Source organism: Natrix helvetica (assembly GCF_964273705.1).
Source record: "Natrix helvetica genome assembly, chromosome: 1".
Taxonomy (NCBI): Eukaryota; Metazoa; Chordata; class Lepidosauria; order Squamata; family Natricidae; genus Natrix; species Natrix helvetica.
Window position 1 is genome coordinate 357,294,073 of NC_138548.1, and position 23,409 is coordinate 357,317,481.

The 23,409-nt window shown below is 38.3% G+C and overlaps 2 protein-coding genes across 9 annotated transcripts in view; both read left to right on the forward strand.

Annotated features, from left to right (window-relative positions):
• Positions 1-11,062, forward strand: part of LOC309384276 (uncharacterized protein) — a 259,594-nt gene extending 248,532 nt beyond the window's left edge. Inside the window, exons 1-2 of the mRNA XM_081937581.1 lie at positions 2,763-2,862; positions 8,777-11,062. Coding sequence (XP_081793707.1) covers positions 2,767-2,862; positions 8,777-10,126 — 1,446 coding nt within the window. The 5' untranslated portion in view covers positions 2,763-2,766 and the 3' untranslated portion in view covers positions 10,127-11,062. Of the gene's footprint in view, positions 2,863-8,776 lie in introns of the transcript that reaches the window.
• Positions 11,063-12,850: 1,788 nt separating this feature from the next.
• The window catches only part of LOC309384246 (uncharacterized protein), a 198,933-nt gene continuing 188,374 nt past the window's right edge, over positions 12,851-23,409 (forward strand). For 2 of the 8 annotated variants that reach the window (XM_081937495.1, XM_081937487.1), the window contains exon 1: positions 22,952-23,372. The gene's annotated coding sequence lies outside the window, so the exon portion shown is untranslated. Of the gene's footprint in view, positions 12,940-22,951; positions 23,373-23,409 lie in introns of those variants that run through there. The other 6 variants (XM_081937496.1, XM_081937493.1, XR_014173982.1 and 3 more) reach the window with 6 other exon arrangements.

Consider the following 23,409-nt stretch of genomic DNA (forward strand, 5'->3'; position numbering starts at 1 on the left):
TTTCTCCCTTCCTCCCTCCCTTACTTCCTTCCTCCTCTCATTCCTTCTTCCCTTATCTTTCTCCTCCTCCTCCTCTTCCCCTTCCTACCCTGTCTCCTTCTCTTTCTCTACCTTCCCTCCTCCTCTCCTTACCTCTTTCTTCTTTCCCCCTTCTTCCTTTCATTCTCTCCTCCTCTCTCCCTTTCTTTTTCTATTGTTAGTGTCTATTCAAATCTCAGTTTATGTTTCCTTGGGTTGGTATTTCGGAAAACCCAGATATAATTTACTATCATTTCTTATTCCCTTACCTACGCTAATCTATCCTAGTTATGTTTCTCCCTCCCTTTATATCTCCCTCTTGAATATATACTTATATATTTAATATTTTCTTTTTCTGTTTTCCCCTTCTCCCCCCCCCCTTTTCCATTTAATAGTGCATCGTCTGGGTTCTTTATATTCTCTCTACTTTCTTTTCTAGCTTCCTTTCTCTAGCCAATCATAAAATCCTACCCATGTCTTGAAGTACTCCGATTCCTCTTTATCCTTTATTTTCATTGTCAACCTATTCATCTCTGCACAATCTAATATCTTTTTTATTATCTCTTATTCTTCCCCTTCTGAAGCAGGCCCAAAATTTATAAACTTCTACCTCTATTTACAACCAGTTCGACATTCATCTATCTATGATATATAAATGCAATGTAATAGGTGAGCCAACAAAATTAAACCTCAAAGTACTTTGTTAACAATCTACTATTGCATTTAAGTTGTATAAAGTTTAAACGGCTTCTTATTTACCACAAATCACCACAATCATTGTCACTGATCTCTGAGGGATAACATATCTTTGTTTGATTCTTATTAATAAAAACTTTTCTAAAGATTTTAGTTCAGAACAATAAGACAACAATTGTGTCTTATTCCTAGAAATCATAAAACCTCTTGGTTGATCCATTCCCCAAATTGTTTTCCAGTTAGATATAGTAGGTTCATTTCCCAATCTTCTTTAAAAAGTACAATTCATCATGCATTGAGTCTGTTAACTCCAAATCTGTAGCAGCCACATCTACTTCGGCCTTCTCCCAAACATCCTGCAGTTTCCAAACCATGGTGAGGGGGCTTTTAAGAAATGGCTGTGCTGCCTGTGGGAACTCCTTGGGAAGAGTTTAGGCTTATAAAGGGATTCATTTGGGAAAGATCCATCCATTTGTGAATGCTCATAATCCTAAATGCTTCCATCAGTCCCAGAGAAAGGGAATCTCCCAGAGGAGAAATTTGTTTTTCCTCACCACGATCCCTTATATCCTTCTGGGTGATCGACCAGCTGGATATGACATGATTATTTCCTCCCCATGATGCTTCCAGCAAATGGCATCCACTGCAAGTGGCTTTCCCCCCCGGGGTGTAATAGAGTCCTCTGTCAGGGAATTATGCAGCAACTTCCCAAATGAAATCAGTGACATTGGGGCAAATTTGTAGTTTTATATATGAATAAATATATTTAACACATTTACAGCAAACAAGATGGGCAGGAACACAGGAACATCCTGAGGTAATTCCAAATAGCATACAAAGCACACAGAAGAAAAAAAGGGGAAAACTGGGAAACTCCCCCTTTACACCTACAGCAACCAATCATAGCGTAGATTGCCTCATGCAGAAGCCAGCAATCCACTCAACTGCAATAAATTATGTCTATTATTTTCCTGCTTCTCTGACAATACATGCCCTCCTTGTAACTTCTTTCTTTCTCCTCCTATGAACTATCGCAGGAACTGGATGTGTCTAGTCCAGTGCTTCTCAAATAGTGGGGCGGGCCCCCCAGCGGGGGCGTGAGGCTCCGTAAAGGGGGGCTCAGCTCAAATTATTTTATATATTTTTGTTTTGCAGGTTGAAGTTTTTTTTAATATTGTGCTCCTTTAAATCTTTTCTGCTACAGTTAATAAAGCTATTCTTTCTTGTAAATTGATCCACATTTCTTTCTTTTTTTATTCTCTTATACGTTAATAAGGATACAGTGTTATGCAGAGGTGTACTTATAACAATTTTATAGACAAATGATACTATTTACAGTCGTGTGGGGGGCGCGAAATGTTTTCTTCTTCCTAGGGGGGGCATGACAGAAAATAATTGAGAAGCACTGGTCTAGTCTAACACAGAGCAGGAGTAGGGATGCCATCATAGCAGTCTTTCAATATCTGAGGGGCTGACACAGAAAAAAGGCAGTGGATCCATTGTCCAATGTGCCTGAGAGCAGGACAAGAAGTAACAGGGGGAGACTTATCAAAAAGGTATCCAACCTAGAATCAAGGAGACATTTCCTTCCAGTGAGAACAATCAATCCGTGGAAATGCTTTGCCTCCAGTAATTGTGGCTGCTCCGTCAATGGGGTTTTTAAAGAAGAGACTGGAGAGCCATTTGTCCAGAACGGTAGAGGGTCTCCTGCTTAGAGAATTAGTTTCTTCGAATTGTTCTTATGTAATTCTATAAGCACTTTATGAACGTTTACTCCTCAGTGCATAGCTACCCTTCACAAGCTATTTAGTGTCACATTTCAGTATTTCACATGGATCAGTTGCAAAGGTAGGTTTCTAGGAGTCGAAAAAGACTTGATAGCATTTAATCAGTGAAAACATCCTACAAACACGTTAGAGGCAGAACAAGCGTGTTCTTTTGCCCCCTATTGGGAGATGGCAGTCATATGCCAGTGACTAGAAAGCCCTTAAAAGGCATATGTGCTTGAGCTTAAACGAGTTAAAACCATCGAGTACAGCGTTCCTAGAATGGATGGGAGGAGAGGAACTTTTTCCGGACCACTCGGGAGGAAGTTGGTGTGCCGAGTGGTTTTTGTGCTCTTCGCAGGGTCGAAACAACACCTGGACGGTGAGTTGGGGTCAGGTCGGAGGAGAGGCTGGGAGCAAGTCCGGATGTTTGGTTTCCTCCATGATGTGGAAGCAGAGAGGCTATTAGGCTGAAACATATCAGCTGCTGCTCCATGTTCCTTCCCTCCCCAAAATTTGAGTCCACTGGTGCTCCCTGCTTTAACACTGGTGGGCGCAATTGTCTGCTGGTGGGAAGATTTAAAGAAGTTTCCTTCAAGTTAAGATTAATTCCTTGGGAACAGCTTCCCTGCAAAAGTTGTGAGTTCTTCATTACTGAAGGATTTAAAGAAGAGACGGGACAGCAATTAATCAGGAATGATATAAAGTCTCTTGCTTGAGCAGGGATTGGTTTTGTATACTTAATGGTTTTGTCATGAGGTCAGCTAAATTATTTTCTGGTGGACAATAAATTATGTCTATTATTTCCCTGCTTCTCTGACCATACATGCCCTCCTTGTAATTTCTTTCTTTCTCCTCCTATGAACTATCGCAGGAACTGGATATGCCTAGTCTAACACAGAGCAGGAGTAGGGATGCCATCATAGCAGTCTTTCAATATCTGAGGGGCTGACACAGATAAAAGACGGTGGATCCATTGTCCAACGTGCCTGAGAGCAGGACAAGAAGTAACAGGGGGAGACTTATCAAAAAGGTATCCAACCTAGAATCAAGGAGACATTTCCTTCCAGTGAGAACAATCAATCCGTGGAAATGCTTTGCCTCCAGTAATTGTGGCTGCTCCGTCAATGGGGTTTTTAAAGAGGAGACTGGAGAGCCATTTGTCCAGAACGGTAGAGGGTCTCCTGCTTAGAGAATTAGTTTCTTCCAGCTCTTCTTATGTAATTCTATAAGAACTTCATGAATGTTTAGGTCTCAGCCTGTAGCTAATCTTCACGAGTTAAGTAGTGTCACTTTTCACTATATCACATTTCCCTATTTCACTTGCATCTGTTGCAAAGATTGGTTGGTAGGAGTGGAGAGTGACTTGATGGCATGTAATCTGTGCAAACGTCTTGCAAACGCCTTAATAGGCAGAGAAGGGACGAGCCTGTTTCACCCCCTCCTATCGGGAGATGGCGGTCAGATGGGCAACATTGGTGCCTAGAAAGCCATGGAGGCATCTGGGGTTGAGCTTTAAGGAGTTAAAACCATCAAGTGTTGCATTGCTAGAATGGAGGGGAGAGAAGTGCAGGATTCTACTGGATCACTGACGGGTGGAAGGTTGTGATCCAAATAGCTTCTGGGCTCCTACAAGAGTCGAAGGAGCAGCAGCTGGTGGGTGAGTTGAGGACAGGTTGGAGGAGAGGCTGGGAGCAAGAAAGGCTGCTTGATTTCCTCCACAGCATAGAAGCAGAGAAACAACTAGAAGATAGACAAAGGCAGTTGGATATGACCTTGGCGATCATGCCGCCCAACCCCCTGCTCAAGCATGAGAACTTAGACCAAATGGCTCTCCATTATCTTCTTCCAAGCCTCCAGGGAGGAGCTTCCACAACTTGGGAAAGGAAGCCGTTCCACTGGTCGCTGTCAGGAGATTTCTTATTTCTCGGATGCTTCTGCCAACCGGTGCACATTTATGATGGTTTCAGCATCCCACACTCGGGATCCCCATTTGTGGCCTTCCCAGCTAGATTCTGTCAAGCAAAATCAGTGGGGATGCCAGCGGGAAGTTGCAAGCCATAGTCAGAACTTGCCTTTAACAACCCACAGTGATTCGCTTAACAACTGCAGAGGAATAGATGTAAGTTGGCACTCTCCTGTGATATCATGCTTCCTGATCGGGCTGCTTAGTGACACAGATGCCAGTCCCAAATGCAGTCAGTAAGTGAGGACTGCTTCATAGGAATGTCACCAGAGTGGTTGTGGACAGTGTTTTCTGTCCTTACTTGGAACCGAGGACTTCCATGGCAAAACTGGTGCTTCAAATCTTGCAGAGTCTTTAGGCATCATTTTATCAATTAAAGCCCCCACATCTCTAAAATTAGCACAGAAGGTTTGACTGTAACCATTTTGGGTTTTGGGACAGCTTTTTGGCTGAGAACACATGGATTTTCCAAATATACACATATTTGTAGGTGTGTCTATTTATACTTCTCTCTGTAGGCCTCTATCTACAATTATATAATCCATCCCCAGCACTTCTAGATATATTTCATAATAACCCTTTACGGTGCTAATAATTTGTTTTTACACAAATATTTTATTAATTCATCAAAATGTAAAATGTAAAATACAGAAGTGCAATGAAGAAATAAAAATAATGGAAAATGGGAGGAAAAGTGGAAGAGAGGAAATTGTAGGGGAAAGGGGAAAGAAAAAAGAAAAGCATTGTCTTCTGACTCTTTGGATGCAGTAGAATAATAACATAAAACCTCAACTATTTACATTTATATGATAATATAAACTAGCCCCTTCTATAACAACAAATTTACCTAATCAACAAAACCCAAAATCAAACTTTCATTTTTTTCCTATCTCACAAACAAAAGTCCAAAAGCAGTTTTCAAATTAATCCTGTTCTTTTCTTTATTCAAAGCAGTCAATTTAGCCATCTCTGCTAACTCCATCAGGTTTTGCAGCCATTCATTCATTGTGGGAGTGAAAATATTCTTCAATTTTATTTTATAAATTTTTTTTTTATTTTCAAAACAAACAAAGCACATCCTTCTATACATACTGTGGAAAGTGTATCAGTTGATTACAAAAAGGCTTACGTGCATCTCTTCCACAGTGAAAAAACATAATTCATATTAACTCAAGTATTTTAACTCAGATATTTATACATGTTACCATCATCATACCTCCATTTTCATTTGACTATAATTGTTTAAACGTCCTTCATCATAAAATATACCAAAATTTAATACATAACCACATACTGTCATTTCATTTACTATTTCTAAAATCCTCCAATAACACTGAATCCTTATGTCCTATTCTAGCTAAACATCCATAATATTTAATAACAAAGTTTTCTAATCCTTCTTTCCAAATCACTGTTTACAATTTACATTCCGTTTCCTTATGTTGTACACATACACACACACATACACACATACACACTCCTTTATTTGACTATATCCTGTATCACATAATTTTTCCCCTAATAATCAAGACTTAACTGAATCTAACTTAATTCTTTTTTTTATTAACCTTTATATATAATCCAAAAGGATTTCTAATCTTCCTTTCATGGGTACCATTCAATATTCATATCCAATTATTACTTATCATAACACTACACATTGTATATATTATTATCATTATCAATTATTTATTTAATTATATCTATTGTCACTAAATTTTACTAAGTTTAACTAGTTTTAAATTATACTCTTCCATCTATCAACCTGTATATTTCCAGTAGCAAAACAGTCTCATATCTTCTGCCATTTGTGGTATCAGTCCTCTAATCATCTCCTTAATCAACTTTGTATGGACTCCACTTAGCAACTCTGCTTATAAAATCTCTCATGTAATTTCGATGCCCTCCTTCTGTTTCCTTAACCAGCTTATATTTGATTGTCGGTAGTGTTATCAATGATATTGCTAATAAAATTTTCCTGTTTAAATCTATAAATTCTTTTGTTTTCTCTTCTGTATCTTGCCATCTGGGGTAGATTTCCCCTCCATTTAATTCCTCATTCAGTATTCCACTCTTTCCCTTTTCAGAGACGAACCAATCACCATAAATATCAGCAATTTTAATTTCTTTATATTCATTTTCCTCTTCGATTTTTAGGATTTTAACCGCCACTTTTTCCATTTGATAAACATCTTCAACTTCATCATATTTTGCTGTTAGATGCACTAAGTCTTCCAACTTCTCTATCCTCTCATGTGTATCTGATAATTTCTGTATTTCTGAGAATATCTTTTGCAGACTTAAAACTTCTTTCTGCTGTTGAGATTGTGCCATTATCTCCAGCTAACAAACACTGCTGCTCTAGCTTAGAAGGTTTTAACAAGATTAAGCATAGATTCAAATAACATTTCATTTTCATCTTTTTCTGGCTAAAAATATACTTAAAAGGAACATCTGTGTGCTTTTCTTCTTATCACTCTCTATAAACAAGCAGTGAGACCTTGAAGTGCCAAGCCAGGATAATTAGTGAAAAAAAATAAAAGTGTTTTGTTTCCAAGACACAAACCTCCAGCCTCCGAGTAGCAGCGTTATTGTTGCAATGTTACAATTTTTTTGTTTCTTTTTGTATCTGTATTTCAAGTTTTAAAAAAAGTCCGATTCTTAAATGAGTTAGGAAAACACCCAAAGTAATGAAAGAGGAGAATTTTAGTCCATAGGTTACAAAGAATAGTAAAAGGAAAAAAAATAGAAGAAGAAACTTAATCCATTCGTTTTAAAAGGCTTGCATAAATTTCATCCGTGAAGATAGCGTTTAAAAGTAAGATAACCCACTGTCCAAAACCATTCCAAATTTAATTCCACTGCTTATTTCTTCTGTTCTCCAATTTAAATTAATTTTCTGCTTTTTATAGGCAGTCGCTTTTAAAACAGTAAAAATTCCTCACCAGCTGGAAACACTTTCTCTTTCCATAACCTTCCGTTTTGGAGCCGCCTCAACTTCATCAGCCAAATGGCTGGATTTTTTGTCACCGGCTTAAAGAACTTCTCTTGGATCAATTAGGGACTTTGCGATGTCCCTAAGATCAGCAAGATGTATTCTTCCTGTTCACCGTCTCTGAGGGACGGTTTAGGTCCGTTTGGACCACCCAGCAGCAAAAGTATTGACTGCAATCTCAGAGCATTGAGATCGCATGTCGTCTCGTCGCAACTTTGGCTCCTCCCCCTCAATATTCTTCTATTTTTGTGCATATAGCATTCTTGATGCCATCAACACATTTAACATCAAAGTTTCATATTTTTTCAAGTTCTTTATCCACTAAACGAAAACATTCTGGTTTTATCTTTATATTGTCTTTAAGAATCTTCTTTATGAATTTGTGAATCTTACTCCAATAATTCTTTGTCATATGTCCACCATAAATGATAAAATCTCTTATTTACATTTCCAACATTTAAGGTGCCTTTATACATTCCTGAGAATTTCTTCAATGTTAGATACTAACAGCATAAGAACCATTTGGTATAGAGCTTCCTGCCTGAGCAGGAGCTTGGATTCATTTCCAATTTCATTTTTCACAAAATCTATCCATAGCTCTTTTTGTCTCATTCAAATCTTTCTTTCAATGGTAAATATACGAATCAATGGCAAACATCCTTCTGATTCTAACTCCTCTTTAGATTTGAGGAGAGGGTCACAATAATTCAATCAAAATTGACCATAAGTCCACCAGTCTGGCCTCACCACCATTTCTTTTCTTAAAAACGTCCTTGGGGACACCCAAAGAGGAAGGCATTTCTAACAAAGTGATGTTTAAAATCAACATTTGCTTTAACCTTATCGTACCATAAAGAGGTGTGCCATCAAAAATTTTATTTATGCTTGTCAAGCTCAAGGAAGCTCTTATTTTGGAGAGTCCCTCACTCTTTTTGCCAGAAAGCAACAAGCATCAAAATGCAATTTCAAATCTAGTCAACTCAAACCTCTTTCCTTAGCACCTTACAATGATTTATGTTTTAATGTTTTGTGTAAAAGAGAAATAGCATTTTTAGTAAAAACATTTATTTAAACTACAGAGGTTCTATCCAATAATTGCAGTATGAAAAATTTGTGACGGACCCAAGTCAACAAGTGTATTTCGTGACTGAATGTATATTTGAACTTGGATCTCAGTAATCTTCAATGTGTCAAATGAATCATAATTAACATTAGAAGCTATTTCAGCATTGTGGCATGTTTGCTTTTTACTTGTAGTGTATTCTTTTTCACATCTTCTGCAACCATTTCATAAAGAAACAATTTTAAACTTACACTTTTATTTAAATCTTTCAGATGAAGAGGATACCAATAAGGGCACCCCGGACAACTGAGGAAACTGGCAACTTGGTGATGTATCACAGCAGGGAAAAGCCGTATAACTGTCCAGATTGTGGAAAACCTTTCATTGATAATTCCCACCTCGTGAGACACCTGAGAACTCATACAGGAGAGAAACCCTTTGAGTGCCCTGATTGTGGGAAAAGTTTCAGTGATAATTCTAATCTAGTAAACCATCAGAGGGCTCACACAGGAGAGAAACCCTTTGAATGTCCTCTTTGTGGGAAAAGTTTTAGTCAGAATTCTGATCTGGTGAAACACCAGAGGATTCACACAGGAGAGAAACCCTTTGAATGTCCTGTTTGTGGGAAATGTTTCAGTCAGAATTCTCACCTGGCAATTCATCAGAGGACTCACACAGGAGAGAAACCCTTTGAATGTCCTGTTTGTGGAAAACGTTTCCGTCAGAATTCTGACCTGGCGAAACACCAGAGGACTCACACAGGAGAGAAACCCTTTGAATGTCCTGTTTGTGGGAAACGTTTCAGTCAGAATTATAACCGGATGAACCATCAGAGGACTCATACAAGAGACAAACCCTTTGAATGTTCAGATTGTGGGAAAAGATTCAGTCAGAATTCTGATCTCTTGAACCATCAGAGGATTCACACAGGAGAGAAACCCTTTGAATGTTCTGATTGTGGGAAGAGTTTCAGTCGGAATTCCAGTCTGCTGAATCATCAGAAGACTCACACAGGAGAGAAACCCTTTGAATGTTCTGATTGTGGGAAAAGTTTCAATCGGAATTCCAGTTTGCTGAATCATCATAGGACTCACACAGGAGAGAAACCCTTTGAATGTTCTGATTGTGGGAAAAGTTTCAGTCAGAATTGCAGCCTGGTGAACCATCAGAGGAGTCACACAGGAGAGAAACCCTTTGAATGTCCTGTTTGCGGGAAACGTTTCAGTCAGAATTACAGCCTGGTGAATCATCAGAAGACTCACACAGGAGAGAAACCCTTTGAATGTTCTGATTGTGGGAAAAGTTTCAGTCAGAATTGCAGCCTGATGAACCATCAGAGGACTCACACAGGAGAGAAACCCTTTGAATGTCCTGTTTGTGGGAAAAGTTTCAGTCAGAATTCCATTCTGCTGAATCATCAGATCATTCACATCGCAGAGAAACCCTTTGAATGTCCTGTTTGCGGGAAAAGTTTCAGTCACAATTACAGCCTGATGAACCATCAGAGAACTCACACAGGAGAGAAACCCTTTCACTGTCCTGATTGTGGAAAATGTTTCAGTTACAATTCCAACTTGGTAAGACATCAGAGAATTCACAGATTTCCCCCTTTGCATGTGTAGTACGTGGGGAAAGTTTCAATGAGAATTCTAACCCTGTGAAACACCAGAGGACTCACACAGGAGAGAAACCCTTTGAATGTCCTGTTTGTGCCAAAAGTTTCTGTCAGAATTTGAACCTGGTTATATACTCCTCACAGAGGAGACAAATCTGTCTGTGGATGATGCTTCTGGCCTAAATTGTTCCTTATTGGCCACATGGAAATCAAACTGAGGGAAAGTTGATGACTTTAGAGAAGGCTTGAATTTCATTTCTCATCTCTCATTCTGAATGTAGGTGAAAACCACAGGTTGAGAACCACTGCTCTACACTGTGCTGGGGACAGTAGATATAGAGTAGTGTGCCCAGTTCTGGTCACAATGATACAAACAACCACATGTTGCTATGATTCTATGAATTTAGAGAAGTTTAGAAAATGGGTCCACAGCAGCACCATAAACTTGCTTGTGGTAAAGGGACTTTTTTTTTAAAAAAAAGGTAATTTTATTCAAAATATTAATATACGCTACAAACTGCAAAAACAGAAATATTTTTTTCATGCGCAAAACAAGGATAGAAAAGACATATAAAAAGAAAAAAAAATCATTAAAAAAGACAAAAACAGATTTACTTTTATTATCCCCCCACTAGAATATTCATAAACATATTGGAGCAATATTAGTTCCCTCCGCTCCTGAAGCAGGCCCAAAATTTCTGAACTTCTACTTTTATTTTCAACCAATTCGACGTTCATCTATATACAATATGTAAAGGCAATGTAACTAACAGACAAACCAACAACAAAGTAAAACATTAAAGCACTTTGTTAACAATCTACTATTCCATTTAATTTGTATAAAGCTTAGAATGGCTTCATATTTACTCTAAATCACCAGAATCATTGTCTCTGATTTGTCCTGTTTTATTCTTATTAATAAAACTTTTTCTTAAAATTTAAGTTGAGAACAATAAGCCAACAGTTGTGTCTTATTCCCCAAAATCATAAACCTCTTGGTTGATCCAATTTCCAAATGGTTTTCCAGTTAGATATAGTAGGTCCATTCCTCAGTTCCTTAAGGAAGCTTAGTTTATCACGCATCGAGTCTATTAACTCCAAATTTGTAGGAGCCACATCCGCTTCAGCCTTCTCCAAATAAACCTGCAGTTTCCAAACCATGGTGAGGTGTCTTAAGAATTGGCTGTGCTCCCTATGGAAGCTTCTTGGGAAGAGCTCAGGCTCACAAAGGGATTCATTTGTGTGCACTCATAATCCCCAACTCCTCCATCGGCCGCAGAGGAAGGGGACCTCTAAGAGCAGAAATGTTTTTTCTCACCACCATCCTTCACATCCTTCAGGGTGATCCACCAGCTACAAATCACAACAGTTATTTCCCTCCCTGTGATGCTTCTGGCAAATGGCATCCACTGCAAATGGTTTTTTTTTTCTCTGGGTGCAATAGAGAGAGTCCTCTGTCAGGGAATTATGCAGCAAGTTCCCAAATGAATTCAGAGACACTGAGGCAATTTTGTCGTTTTAGATATAAATAAATAAACATTTCACATATTTACAGGAAACAAAATGGGCAGGAATGCAGGAACATCCTGAGGTAATTCCAAATAGCATAAGAGCACACAGAAGAAAAAAAGCGGGAAAACTGGGAAACACCCCCTTTAAACCTACAGCAACCAATCATAGCGTTGATTGCCTCATGCAGAAGCCAGCAATCCACTCAACTGCTCTGTTCCTGCCCATTGTCCAATTTAACTGTTTCAGCTACTAAATTTAATATCCTAAGACCCCTCTAATTTATAGCTGGACAGCATTTAAACCAAATTGTTTCACAAGACCTTTGTGTTTTTGTATACTTAATGGTTTTGTCATGAGGTCAGCTAAATTATTTTCTGGTGGACAATAAATTATGTCTATTGCATTTTCTTTCCCTGCGTATCTGACAATACATTATTTTATGACAATATGCTTTCTTCTGTTTCTACTTTCACTTCAATATCCAAATCCTTTACTAACCATTCACTTGATGGTTGTAAATGCAATCCTAAAAATCCATGGTATCGTTTTAATTCCGTACCAGTGTTGTTGTGTAGGTTGTTATGTGTAGCAGGTTAAACTGTTGACAGTATTGGTAATATCTGGCCACAATATGTGATAAATACTGCATAACAGACCAACTATGACTGGCTGATATAATTCTGGATTACAAATTGTTCTATGTTTGATGGTTTGAAAACCTGGTAAAATGGGAGATTGCACACTTCAACTTTCGATATATTTTAAACAATTGTTCTATTTTCTTCTTTTGATTTAGAATATATTCTTTTTCTTGTAATTTTCTAATTTCTACTCCAAAGGAGTTGTACGATGAATTATTGCAGGAACTGGATATGTCTAGTCTAACACAGAGCAGGAGTAGGGATGCCATCGTAGCATCCTTTCAATATCTGAGGGGCTGACACAGAAAAAAGGCGGTGGATCTATTGTCCAATGTGCCTGAGAGCAGGACAAGAAGTAACAGGGGGAGACTTATCAAAAAGGTATCCAACCTAGAATCAAGGAGACATTTTAGTGAGAATCAGTGGAAATTCTTTGCCTCAAGAAGTTGAGGGTGCTCGATGTAGGGGGTGGGTTAAGAGGTTTTTAAAGAGGAGATTGGACAGCCATTTGTCTGAAATGATATAGGGTCTCTTGCTTGGAGGGTTGGAGTACAGCGTTGCTAGAAAGGATGGGAGGAGAGGAACCTCTTCCAGATCATTCATGGAAGGAAGTTGGTGTGCTGAGTGGCTTTTGTACTCTTCCCAGGATCGAAACAGCATCTGGACGGTGAGTTGGGATCAGGTCGGAGGAGAGGCTGGGAGCAAGTCCGGCTGTTTGGTTTCCTCCATGATGTGGAAGCAGAGAGGCTATTTGGCTGAAGCATGTCAGCTGCTGCTGCATGTTCCTTCCCTCCCCAAATTGTGAGTCCACTGGTGCTCCATGCTTTAATACTGGTGGCCGCAATTTTCTTCTGGTGGGAAGATCTTAAAAAGCCTCCTTCAAGTTAAGATTAATTCCTTGGGAACAGCTTCCCTCCAAAAGTTGCGAGTTCTTCATTACTGAAGGATTTAAAGAAGAGAATGGACAGCATTTAATCAGGAACGATATAAAGTCTCCTCCCTGAGCAGGGATTGGACTAGAGACCTCCAAGGCCCATTCTGTTCTGATTCTGAATACTTTAGTTTAGACAGGAATTCACAGGCGACTCAATGACTGCAAAGTAGCCAGGTCCTGTGACTGCAAAAGAAGCCCAAATCATCTCGCCTTCATCATTGATCTTGATGGTTGGAGTGAGATCTTTGTGTTTTATTTGTTTTGTTTTCATCAAAATGGCATTGTGCTTTATGGCCAATATCTCCACTTTGGTCCCATCTGTCCAAAGAACTGTGCTCCAGAAGTCTTGTAATTTGTTCAGATGAAACTTTCCAACTCTTAAGTGCTTCTTCCATGTCCTTTTTACAGAGAAGATGCTTTCTCCTGAGTTTAATAAAATACAACTGGGAGGAGGGGTACCACCATCTTGGAAAACAGCCTTTATTTCCCTGATTCCGAAAGAAGATCAAGATCACAGCCAAAAAACTATATCACTACTCAATACAGATTATAAATTTTTTGCTAAAATACTAGCAAATAGGTTGATGTCAGTTATACAACAAATGATTCACAATGACCAATCTGGTTTTATACATGGGAGACAAATGAAAAGTAATGTAAGACAAATTGTTAATATATTGGAGTATTTGGGGAAGAATAACCAAATCCCTGCAGTGCTTATATTCTTGGATGCAAAGAAAACATTTGATCGAGTGGATTGGCAGTTTTTAATGAAAATAATACAAAAGATGCGGTTTGGAGAGTATTTTACACAATCTATTAATGCAATATACCAGAAACAAACAGCACAAATTATAGTTAATGGTAGTCTAACAGAACCTTTTAAAATCGAAAAAGGAACAAGGCAGGGATGTCCCCTGTCTCCATTATTGTTTATTCTAACTTTGGAATTATTGCTGAATAGAATACGTGACTCAGATGATGTACAGGGAATTAAGATTAGGCACTATGAATACAAAGTACGAGCATTCGCGGATGACTTGGTTGTAACTCTAACCCAACCGGGGAAATCAGCTATAGGTCTAATGAACATAATTAATCAATATGGTCAAGTATCTGGGTTTAAAATAAATTTAAGGAAAACAAAGATGATAGTTAAAAACATGACTATAAATCAAAAAGAAGAATTGGAAAGAGTAACAGGATGTGAGATAGTTTAAAAGGTTAAATATCTAGGAGTTTATATTACAACCCCAAATGGGAAATTATATAAGTATAATTATGAACCATTATGGTACAACATACAGACAGAGATGAATAAATGGAAAAAATTACAATTGTCTTTACTGGGAAGGATAGCAGCAGTAAAAATGAACGTTTTGCCTAAGTTTTTATTTCTTTTTCAAATGATACCAATACTTTAAAATGATGCAAATTTGGAAGAATGGCAGAAAGGTATTAATAACTTTGTCTGGGCGGGGAAGAAACCAAGAATAAAACTTAAAATAATGCAGGATATACGTGAAAGAGGAGGTTTGAAAATGCCCAACTTAAAATTATATTATGAAGCAGTAGTTTTATCAACAATTAGTGATTGGATTAACTTAACAGAGGGTAGAATATTGAATATTGAGGGATATGATTTGGTATGTGGTTGGCATGCTTATTTAATATATGACAAGAAGGTGGACAAGATGTTTAAAAGCCACATATTAAGGAATGCTCTACTGTGTGTCTGGAAAAAATATCAATACAAGTTAAATGATAAGATACCTATGTGGGTAGTACCCAGACACGCGATAGAGAATATAAGTAGAGAACAAAAACAGGACGTAATTACATATAAAGAGCTTCTTAACATAGAAAGGGGTGTACCACAGCTAAAACTCTTGAATGTATTAAGAGAGGAAAGGGTATTTCAAACCTGGTTTCAGTATGGACAGTTACAGGCTAGATGGAAAAAAGACCAGGTTATTCAGATGAGAAATACAAGCTGGAATGGAAAAGATGGATTGATTACATTCAAAATAAATATCGGACTAAGAAATTCCAATTAGCTTATGAATGAACAAGAAATGTTACAATTTATCTAAAGTAAGAGGTAGGATGCTATAGTTAGTTACCTTATGTTAGTGTATGATTGTTAAATGTTTATACCCTGTATTTTGCTCTGGGAGGTTGCGGGGAGGGAGGGTTGGAGGAGGGGTAGGGTTGGGGTAGAGGGAGGGAAGGGGAAGGGGAAATATTTGTAAAAACTATTAAATTCCTTAATTAAAAAAAAAGAATGCGTGCTTCCATTAGAAGGGTTGTTCAGAAGTTGCATACTAGCCTTTGACTAGCTTTTCTGAACCCCAATAAACTTCTCCTTGATCCCGAGAAGCCTGTCTTGTTATTTTCTGCAACAATTGTGGCGACCTGCGGCAGGACTTAGAGCGATATTTCGCTGAGGACGGAATGGACCGACCGGTGCCCAATCGAGGCCATCTTGCCCAACCTTCGGGCGCCCACAGAGACTTTCTCTGGAAGGGGTCAGACGACCCCCCTCGGGCATCCGGTGGACACCGCCAATCCAAGAACTGGACCGGGATCAGGACAAGTCAATAAATTACGCCTGCTGAGAAGAGAAGACGCCTGCAGGCAAGTATTGTGGGAATTGTAGACCCACTCGGTTGAAAGTGGAAGAGGGGGCCCGATCACCCCCCTGAGCCCGAGATAGCGTCCCTTCCTAACGGAACCGGCGTATCCTAATGAGGCTTTAGAATTGTGTGGGTGGTTAAGCGACTGCAGTTCCTGTTGGTGACTGTGAGTCTCTGGGGCCGCAGGTCAGTGGAAAGTGTCTTAGAAATAGAACACGGGTGGTGAAGGAAGCGTTTCTCAAACGCCTCTTCAAAACATGTTACTCTATACATTTTTTTCTGCAACACTTGCTGGTAGGTCTAAAGATAGATATAGAAAACTTTGGATCTTTTAAAATATGCCAGCACTTGCTGGGAGATCCAAAAAAAATTAGAAAAGAGAAGACACTGAACACCCCAGAACAAAGAAGGAGAAGGAGAAGGAGTTGTAAAGTGTATAGTCCTGGGTGGACAGGATACAACATTCTTGGAAAAACCCTGAGATATAGTCATTACCAGAATGGGTAACAAGCCTCAAGGAGGAAGGAAAAAGAAAAAGAGTCCCAACAAAGCATTTAGTTCCTGTGTTGTTTTAACTTGTGTGTTTGTCCTTGTTGATGTGTTTAGTTTTGTTAGGACTCAAACAAAAAGTTAAGAACTTAGGGAAGGTCTATCAAATTCAACAGAAAAAGGATGAAAATCCAGGGGAATTCTTAGAATGCATTTATCAAACCTTTAGGCAATATACCACATTAGATCCTGAGGTTGAAGAAAATAAGAGAATGGTCAATATGATCTTCATTGGTCACTCTGCAGATGACATTAGGGTAAAAATTACAGAAGGCAAAAAGGGGGGACAGGAAAGGCACCTCTGAACGTGGAATGAGCATACAAAGCATATATTAATTGGGCTCAAATTTCAGAGAAGAAGGAACTTTAAAGACCAAGAAGAAATGTAATTTTTCTCGCCGAGGCTCTTAGACAGGGAAAGCAGGAGACCAGGGGACCTGCCGGAAGAATGTACAAGGAGGAGTCAGTAGTTAGAATCCCATGCCCAGTCAGAGGAAGAGCCTTCCAGTTAGCAAAAAGGAAGATGGTTAATGTCTACACAGACAGAAAATATGCATTTAGAGTTTTACATGCTCATGGGGCTATTTGGAAAGAAAATACTCCCTCATTTTGTCACTCGATACATGCTGGCACAAGGCACATATGCCTTTGTTAATCAGATTATACAATACAATAGTAGAGTTGGAAGGGACCTTGGAGGTCTTCTAGTCCAACCCCCTGCCTAGGCAGGAAACCCTATACCATTTTAGACAAATAGCTATCCAACATCTTCTTAAAGACTTCCAGTGTTGGGGCATTCAAAACTTCTGGAGGCAAGCTGTTCCACAGATTGCTCTAGCCTGTCTTTGTTATGCACAAAACAGGCATTTGAGATTTTAAAGTAAGCATTGCCTCAAGCTTATGTTAAGGGATTTCCCAACCGTGAGAAATCTTTCTTGCCTCAAGAAAAGGGAAGTGGCAACACCCCACGGCTTAGCAAAAGGGGCACATTGCCTTAAAATCCTCGCCGCAACTGGTCTTCTGATCAAGGAAGCTAATAAATTGACTTGTGGGCAGCCAATTACTATATTTACTAGTCACGCAATTCATTTAGTATTAGAATCAAAGAGCAACTAGTGTGCTTGCCCGGGGGAATTAAAGATCTCATAAGGGGGATCTGCCCAATCTCCAAGCTGGATGGTCGGATCCAGCAGAAAAGGGAAGAGCAGCTGACAGAGAAGCAAAGCTGTCAGCAATCCGAGATGATCAGAGCCACCCTGACATGACAGCTTATGCAGCATTGGAAATGCGAAGGGGACTGAGCCCCAGATATTCTAAAGCAGAGCAACTCCAGGCAACTGTAGATTTGAAGTGACTAGAATCCTACTCAAGGACAAAGTGTGTCTTGAAACTCACCTTGAATGGGTGGATGCATTGCCGCTGGCACTTTGGTCTTTTGCATGCACTCCACGAAAGGGAATTAGATTATCTCCTTTTGAAATGATGTTTGGGAGACTCCCAGTTATAAGTGCTAACTTGAAAAATCACGTAGGGGACCTAGGTCAAATAGGGACCTCATGGGTGAATCAAATGGTGGGAGAATTAAATAAGCAAATACAAGAAATCCAGCAATACTGTGTGTCCCTCAGTCCACCATTTCTGGACACCTCTAGTCATAATATTCAGGTGGGAGACAGAGTTTGGGTAAAACACTGGAAAGGAAAGAACTTGAAACCCAGGTGGAAGAGCCCATATACTGTGGTCATGTGTTCTCCACCTACAGTAAGAGTGTTGGAATCCAAGTTTTGGATTCATTGGACACGAGTTAAGCCAGCTGCTGAGAAGTATTGGAAGGTAGACCAGGACAGGCCCGACCTCTAGTGGTAGGCTTGAAGAAGCGCCCCCTGTAACTGTCCTGATAGCCAAAGATAAGCTGATTAAAGAAGCGGACGAAGGGTCTCAAGATTTTACAAGATATGTAAAAAGCAACGAGTTGCGAAGAGAAGTCCATACAAATTTGATTAAGGAAATAACAAGAAACTAATTCCACAAATGGCAAAAGACATAAGACTGCACTATTACTGGAAAGATACAGGTTGAGACATGAAAACTAATAACAAAATATTAGTCAAATTTAGTTAAAATTAGTGCATTATGGTAAAAATGAAGTGATAATGGATATCGTTAGATAAATAATTGTTGTGGCCCAGCGGGAGCCGTTGGAGCTGCAACCAGACTCCGACAGTGAGGAGCCTTATGAGTCGGCACTGGAAGATGTGGAGGACCCTGGACAGGGTTCCGACTCCAAGCAGGGATCAGAGAGGTTGGTTGGCCACCAGGAGGCACCTGAGGCATGGAGCAGTGGTGAAAGCCAACGGGAGTGTGCTCCTGACGTCATGCCTTGGAGCAGTGGGAGGAGACAAGGGAGTTGGTCTTGGACGCTAGGCAACGAAGGGCTGATAGACGTAGAGAACAACTATGCAGATACAGAAGATAATTGGACCCAGGTGGTTGTAATTAGGCTCCTCTCAAGATAGTATTTAAGGAGGGACTTTTCTGGAGGCTGGTTGCAGAGTTCAACTTATTTACCAACGCTGAACAAGCTATTGTGTCTGTGTCTTATCTTGGAAGTCTGGATTGCTGCCAAGGTCTAGTCAATGTGTTAATTTACTGTGAATAAATCATCTGGCAGTATTCTTGTCTTGGAGTGCTTTGGTGTACAAAGAGGGGGGGTCAGAACAAATAATTGATAATGATAACAATGTACACATATGTATTGGTTTGACAAGAGGAAAGTTAGTATAAATTCTAAATGGTGATCATGAAAGGAAATTTAGAAACACTATTATGTATAAAAGTTTATAATATTAAAAAAAAGAATATCAAATTTAGTTAAACTAAGACCAAAAATAAAAAATAAAAATGAAATGATGATGGATGTTGTTAAATAAATGATTGATAATGTTAATAATGTAATATTTGTGTTGACATGCTGAAAGGGAAATTGGATATAAATTGTAAACAGTGATTAAGAAAGGAGGTCTAGAAACTTTTTTATTAAACATAATTATTTTTTTATTTAGAAAGTGTCATAAAGATGTAATGCTGCTGGATGATATTGAAAATAGATAACGGAATGCCATCATGTGGTTTTGCTTTAAATTTTGGAATATTTTATATAAAGGGACGTAAAAACAATCATAGTCATATGAAGATTGAGGTACGATGATAGTAATTTATATAAATATATTTGATTTAAAACATATAAATTGATATGAATTGTAGGTGATGACTGTGGAAGGGATTGTCACGATGTTAAAAAGTTTGCTAGACATTAACTGACTGAAACTAACACTGAAGAGTTAAACTGAGAAAGAGTTATTGCGCAGGTCATAAAAGTTATCTGAAAGTGATTTATTGCGCATGTCTTCACACATTCCAGAGAGAGGCGAAGGAGAAAGAGAAAGCTTCTGCTGAACTTTTGTCCGCCTGCCAGAAAGCTGGCAGACGGAACTTTCTTATCAAAATGTAATAATTAGTCAGCTCCTGTTTTATTTACTTTTATTATTTTCGTATTAAAGTTTGTTTATTAATTAGAATATGCTTCCCAAGACTTTTATTTTTTTCTTCAATATCTTAATGCATATGCTGTTGGAAAATCAGCCCGGTCCATAGACCTCATTTTTCTTCAGGGTGATTTTTCCCCTGACAGGGATGCACGAAAGCTCTTTGTAACCAATTGACACACTTTTTATCATTTGTAATGGAAGATATTTTTGTAGTGTTTGTTGTGTTTTGTCTGTTTGTGTTTATTCAAAAATTAAAAATTATTTTTTCAAAAAAAGAATGTGTGCTTCCATGAGAAGGGTTGTTCAGAAGATGCATGCTAGCCTATGACTAGCTTTTCTGAACCTGGCTGCCAATAAACTCCTCCTTGATCCCGAAGACGTCTAAGTCTTGTTTTTTTCTGCAACACTATGATTGCCTGATACAGTTCCGGATTACAAATTGTTCTATGTCTGATGGTTTGAAAAACTGGTAATATGGGAGATTGCACACTTCCAACTTTCGATATACTTTAAACAGTTGTTCAATTTTCTTCTTTTGATTTAGAATATATCCTCCTCCTTGTAATTTTAAAATTTCTACTCCAAAGGAGTTGTACGATGAATTATTGCAGGAACTGGATATGTCTAGTCTGAGAAGGACTAGGGATGCCATCATAGCATCCTTTCAATATCTGAGGGGCTAACACAGAAAAAAGGCGGTGGATTTATTGTCCAATGCACCTGTGAGAGCAGGACAAGAAGTAACAGAGGTTAGAAGAACATGACTTATTGTTGGGATGGCATGCTTTTTTATGGTATAAAGGTACTAAACCACAGGGTTATTTCTGAAGACATTATTTAAGGGAAGCTTTGTTATGGAATTGGGAGAAGATTAAAAAACAATATTGCTTAAAAATACCAGTCTGGCTATCAACTATTGAAGCTTTTTCATATCAAATAATATACAAGAAGGAACAAACGGTTAGATTTGGTGAAATTTTGAATGCAGAGGGTAAACTCAAATCTATGCAAGAGCTGAAACAGGAAGGAATAGAAATGAATTGGTTTTCATATGTGCAATTACAATCTAGATATGACAAAGACTGCAAAATGGAAGATTTTTATGATTAAAAAAACAGATGAAATTTTGATAGGTACTGATGAAAAAGTAATTAAAAAACTATATGGACACTTACTAAAGGTTAAGTTAAAAGAAGAGCAAATTAAAAGAACCTATGATAGCTTGGGGGGGAAATTTTGGACATGGGATTGAACTAGAGAAATGGGAGAAATTGTGGTCCCAAAATTATAAAATGTCAACAGCTTATAAGGAAAATTTGTATAAGATGTTTTATAGGTGGCACATACCCCCAACGAGAATAGCAAGAATGTCCAAAAACAAATCGTAAAAATGTTGCAAATGTCATCAGACACCGGGATCATACTACCACATGTGGTTGACTTGCACAGAAGCTAAAAGGTATTGGACTAAAATCCACATGTGGTTGGAAAAAATGACACAGAAACGCATAGACTTTAAACCAGAAACTCTTTTATTGGCTATTATACCAGATACATACAATAAAGACTTGAAATATTTGATCGTAAATATTTTAACGGCAGCCAGAATTGTATTTGCAAAAAACTGGAAAAATGAGAAAATACCAATGCAGGAGGAAGTTATTTGAAAAACAATGGAATGTGCTGAAATGAGTAAATTGACATTTGAAATCAGAGAACAAGAGGATGAACAGTTTTTTTAAGATTTGGGACTTTTTTTATCAATGGATACAATTAACATAACCTTGAATTGTAATAATAGAATGTGACAGGAGATATGATAAAGACAGATTACTTTAATATAGGTTTTATAGATTTATGACAAAGTAATGGAATTTTGGTATATATATGAATTGAATATTTAGAATATCTTGTTTAAAATGAAGAAATAATACTTGTAGTTGATTATATGAGATATAATGATAAAGATGTATTTATGTACACTTGATAGATATTTTATGTTTTTACAAATAATACAATACAATACAATACAATAGTAGAGTTGGAAGGGACCTTGGAGGTCTTCTAGTCCAACCCCCTGCCTAGGCAGGAAACCCTATACCGTTTCAGACAAATAGCTATCCAACATCTTCTTAAAGACTTCCAGTGTTGGGGCATTCACAACTTCTGGAGGCAAGCTGTTCCACTGATTAATTGTTGGAACAGCTTGCCTCCAGAAGTTGTGAATGCCCCAACACTGGAAGTCTTTAAGAAGATGTTGGATAGCTATTTGTCTGAAACGGTATAGGGTTTCCTGCCTAGGCAGGGGGTTGGACTAGAAGACCTCCAAGGTCCCTTCCAACTCTACTATTGTATTGTATTGTATTGTATTATTTGTAAAAACATAAAATATCTATCAAGTGTACATAAATACATCTTTATCATTATATCTCATATAATTGATATACAAATATATGTTGAATTCTTTTTTTATATATACTGCAAGAAATACTAAAATAAGATAGATGATACCATTAAGATATGTTACTATTTAATAGATTTACAACGATGTGACAGATAGTTAGCATACATATGAATTTAATCCTTAGAATACATGTTTAAAAGGAAGAAATTATAAGAGTAAATTAAATATATGATTTACAATGATGATGAATGTACTAACGTATATTGGGCTGATAACTACTGATTCTATAGGCAATTGAAAGCAGTGATGCACAAATGTTTGTGACCAAACGACATGCTAAATAGATATGCAACTGATGATATTTTTAATGTATATTTTTGTTTGTTTTAAAATAAAATAAAAACTTTTTAAAAAGTAGTAAAAGAGGGAGACCTATCAAAAAGGTATCCAACCTCGAATCAAGGAGACATCTCAGTGAGAATCAGTGGAAATTCTTTGCCTCTAGAAGTTGAGGCTGCTCGATGGCGGGGGTGGGGGGTTTAAGAGTTTTTTAAAGAGGAGATTGGACAGCCATTTGTCTGGAATGGTATAGGGTCTCCTGCTTGGAGAGTTGGTCTCTTCCAACTCTATGTAATTGTGTAAGACTTCATAAACATTTAGGGCTCAGCCCGTAGCTAACTTTCACACGCTATTTAGCATCACATTTCATAGGGCTTAGTGGCAAAAGTAGGTTGCTAGGAGTAGAAAAAGACTTGATAACATTTAATCAGTGAAAACGCCTTACAAACACGTTAGAGACAGAACAAGTGTGTTCTTTTGCCCCCTATTGGGAAATGGCAGTCATATATCCCTGACCGGAAAGCCCTTTAATCGGCATATGTGGTTGAGCTTCAAGGAGTTAAAACCATAGAGTTCAGCGTTGCTAGAAAGGATGGGAGGAGAGGAACTTCTTCCGGATCATTCATGGAAGGAAGTTGGTGTGCCGAGTGGTTTTTGTGTTCTTCCCAGGGTCGAAACAGCATCTGGAAGGTGAGTTGAGGTCAGGTCGGAGGAGAGGCTGGGAGCA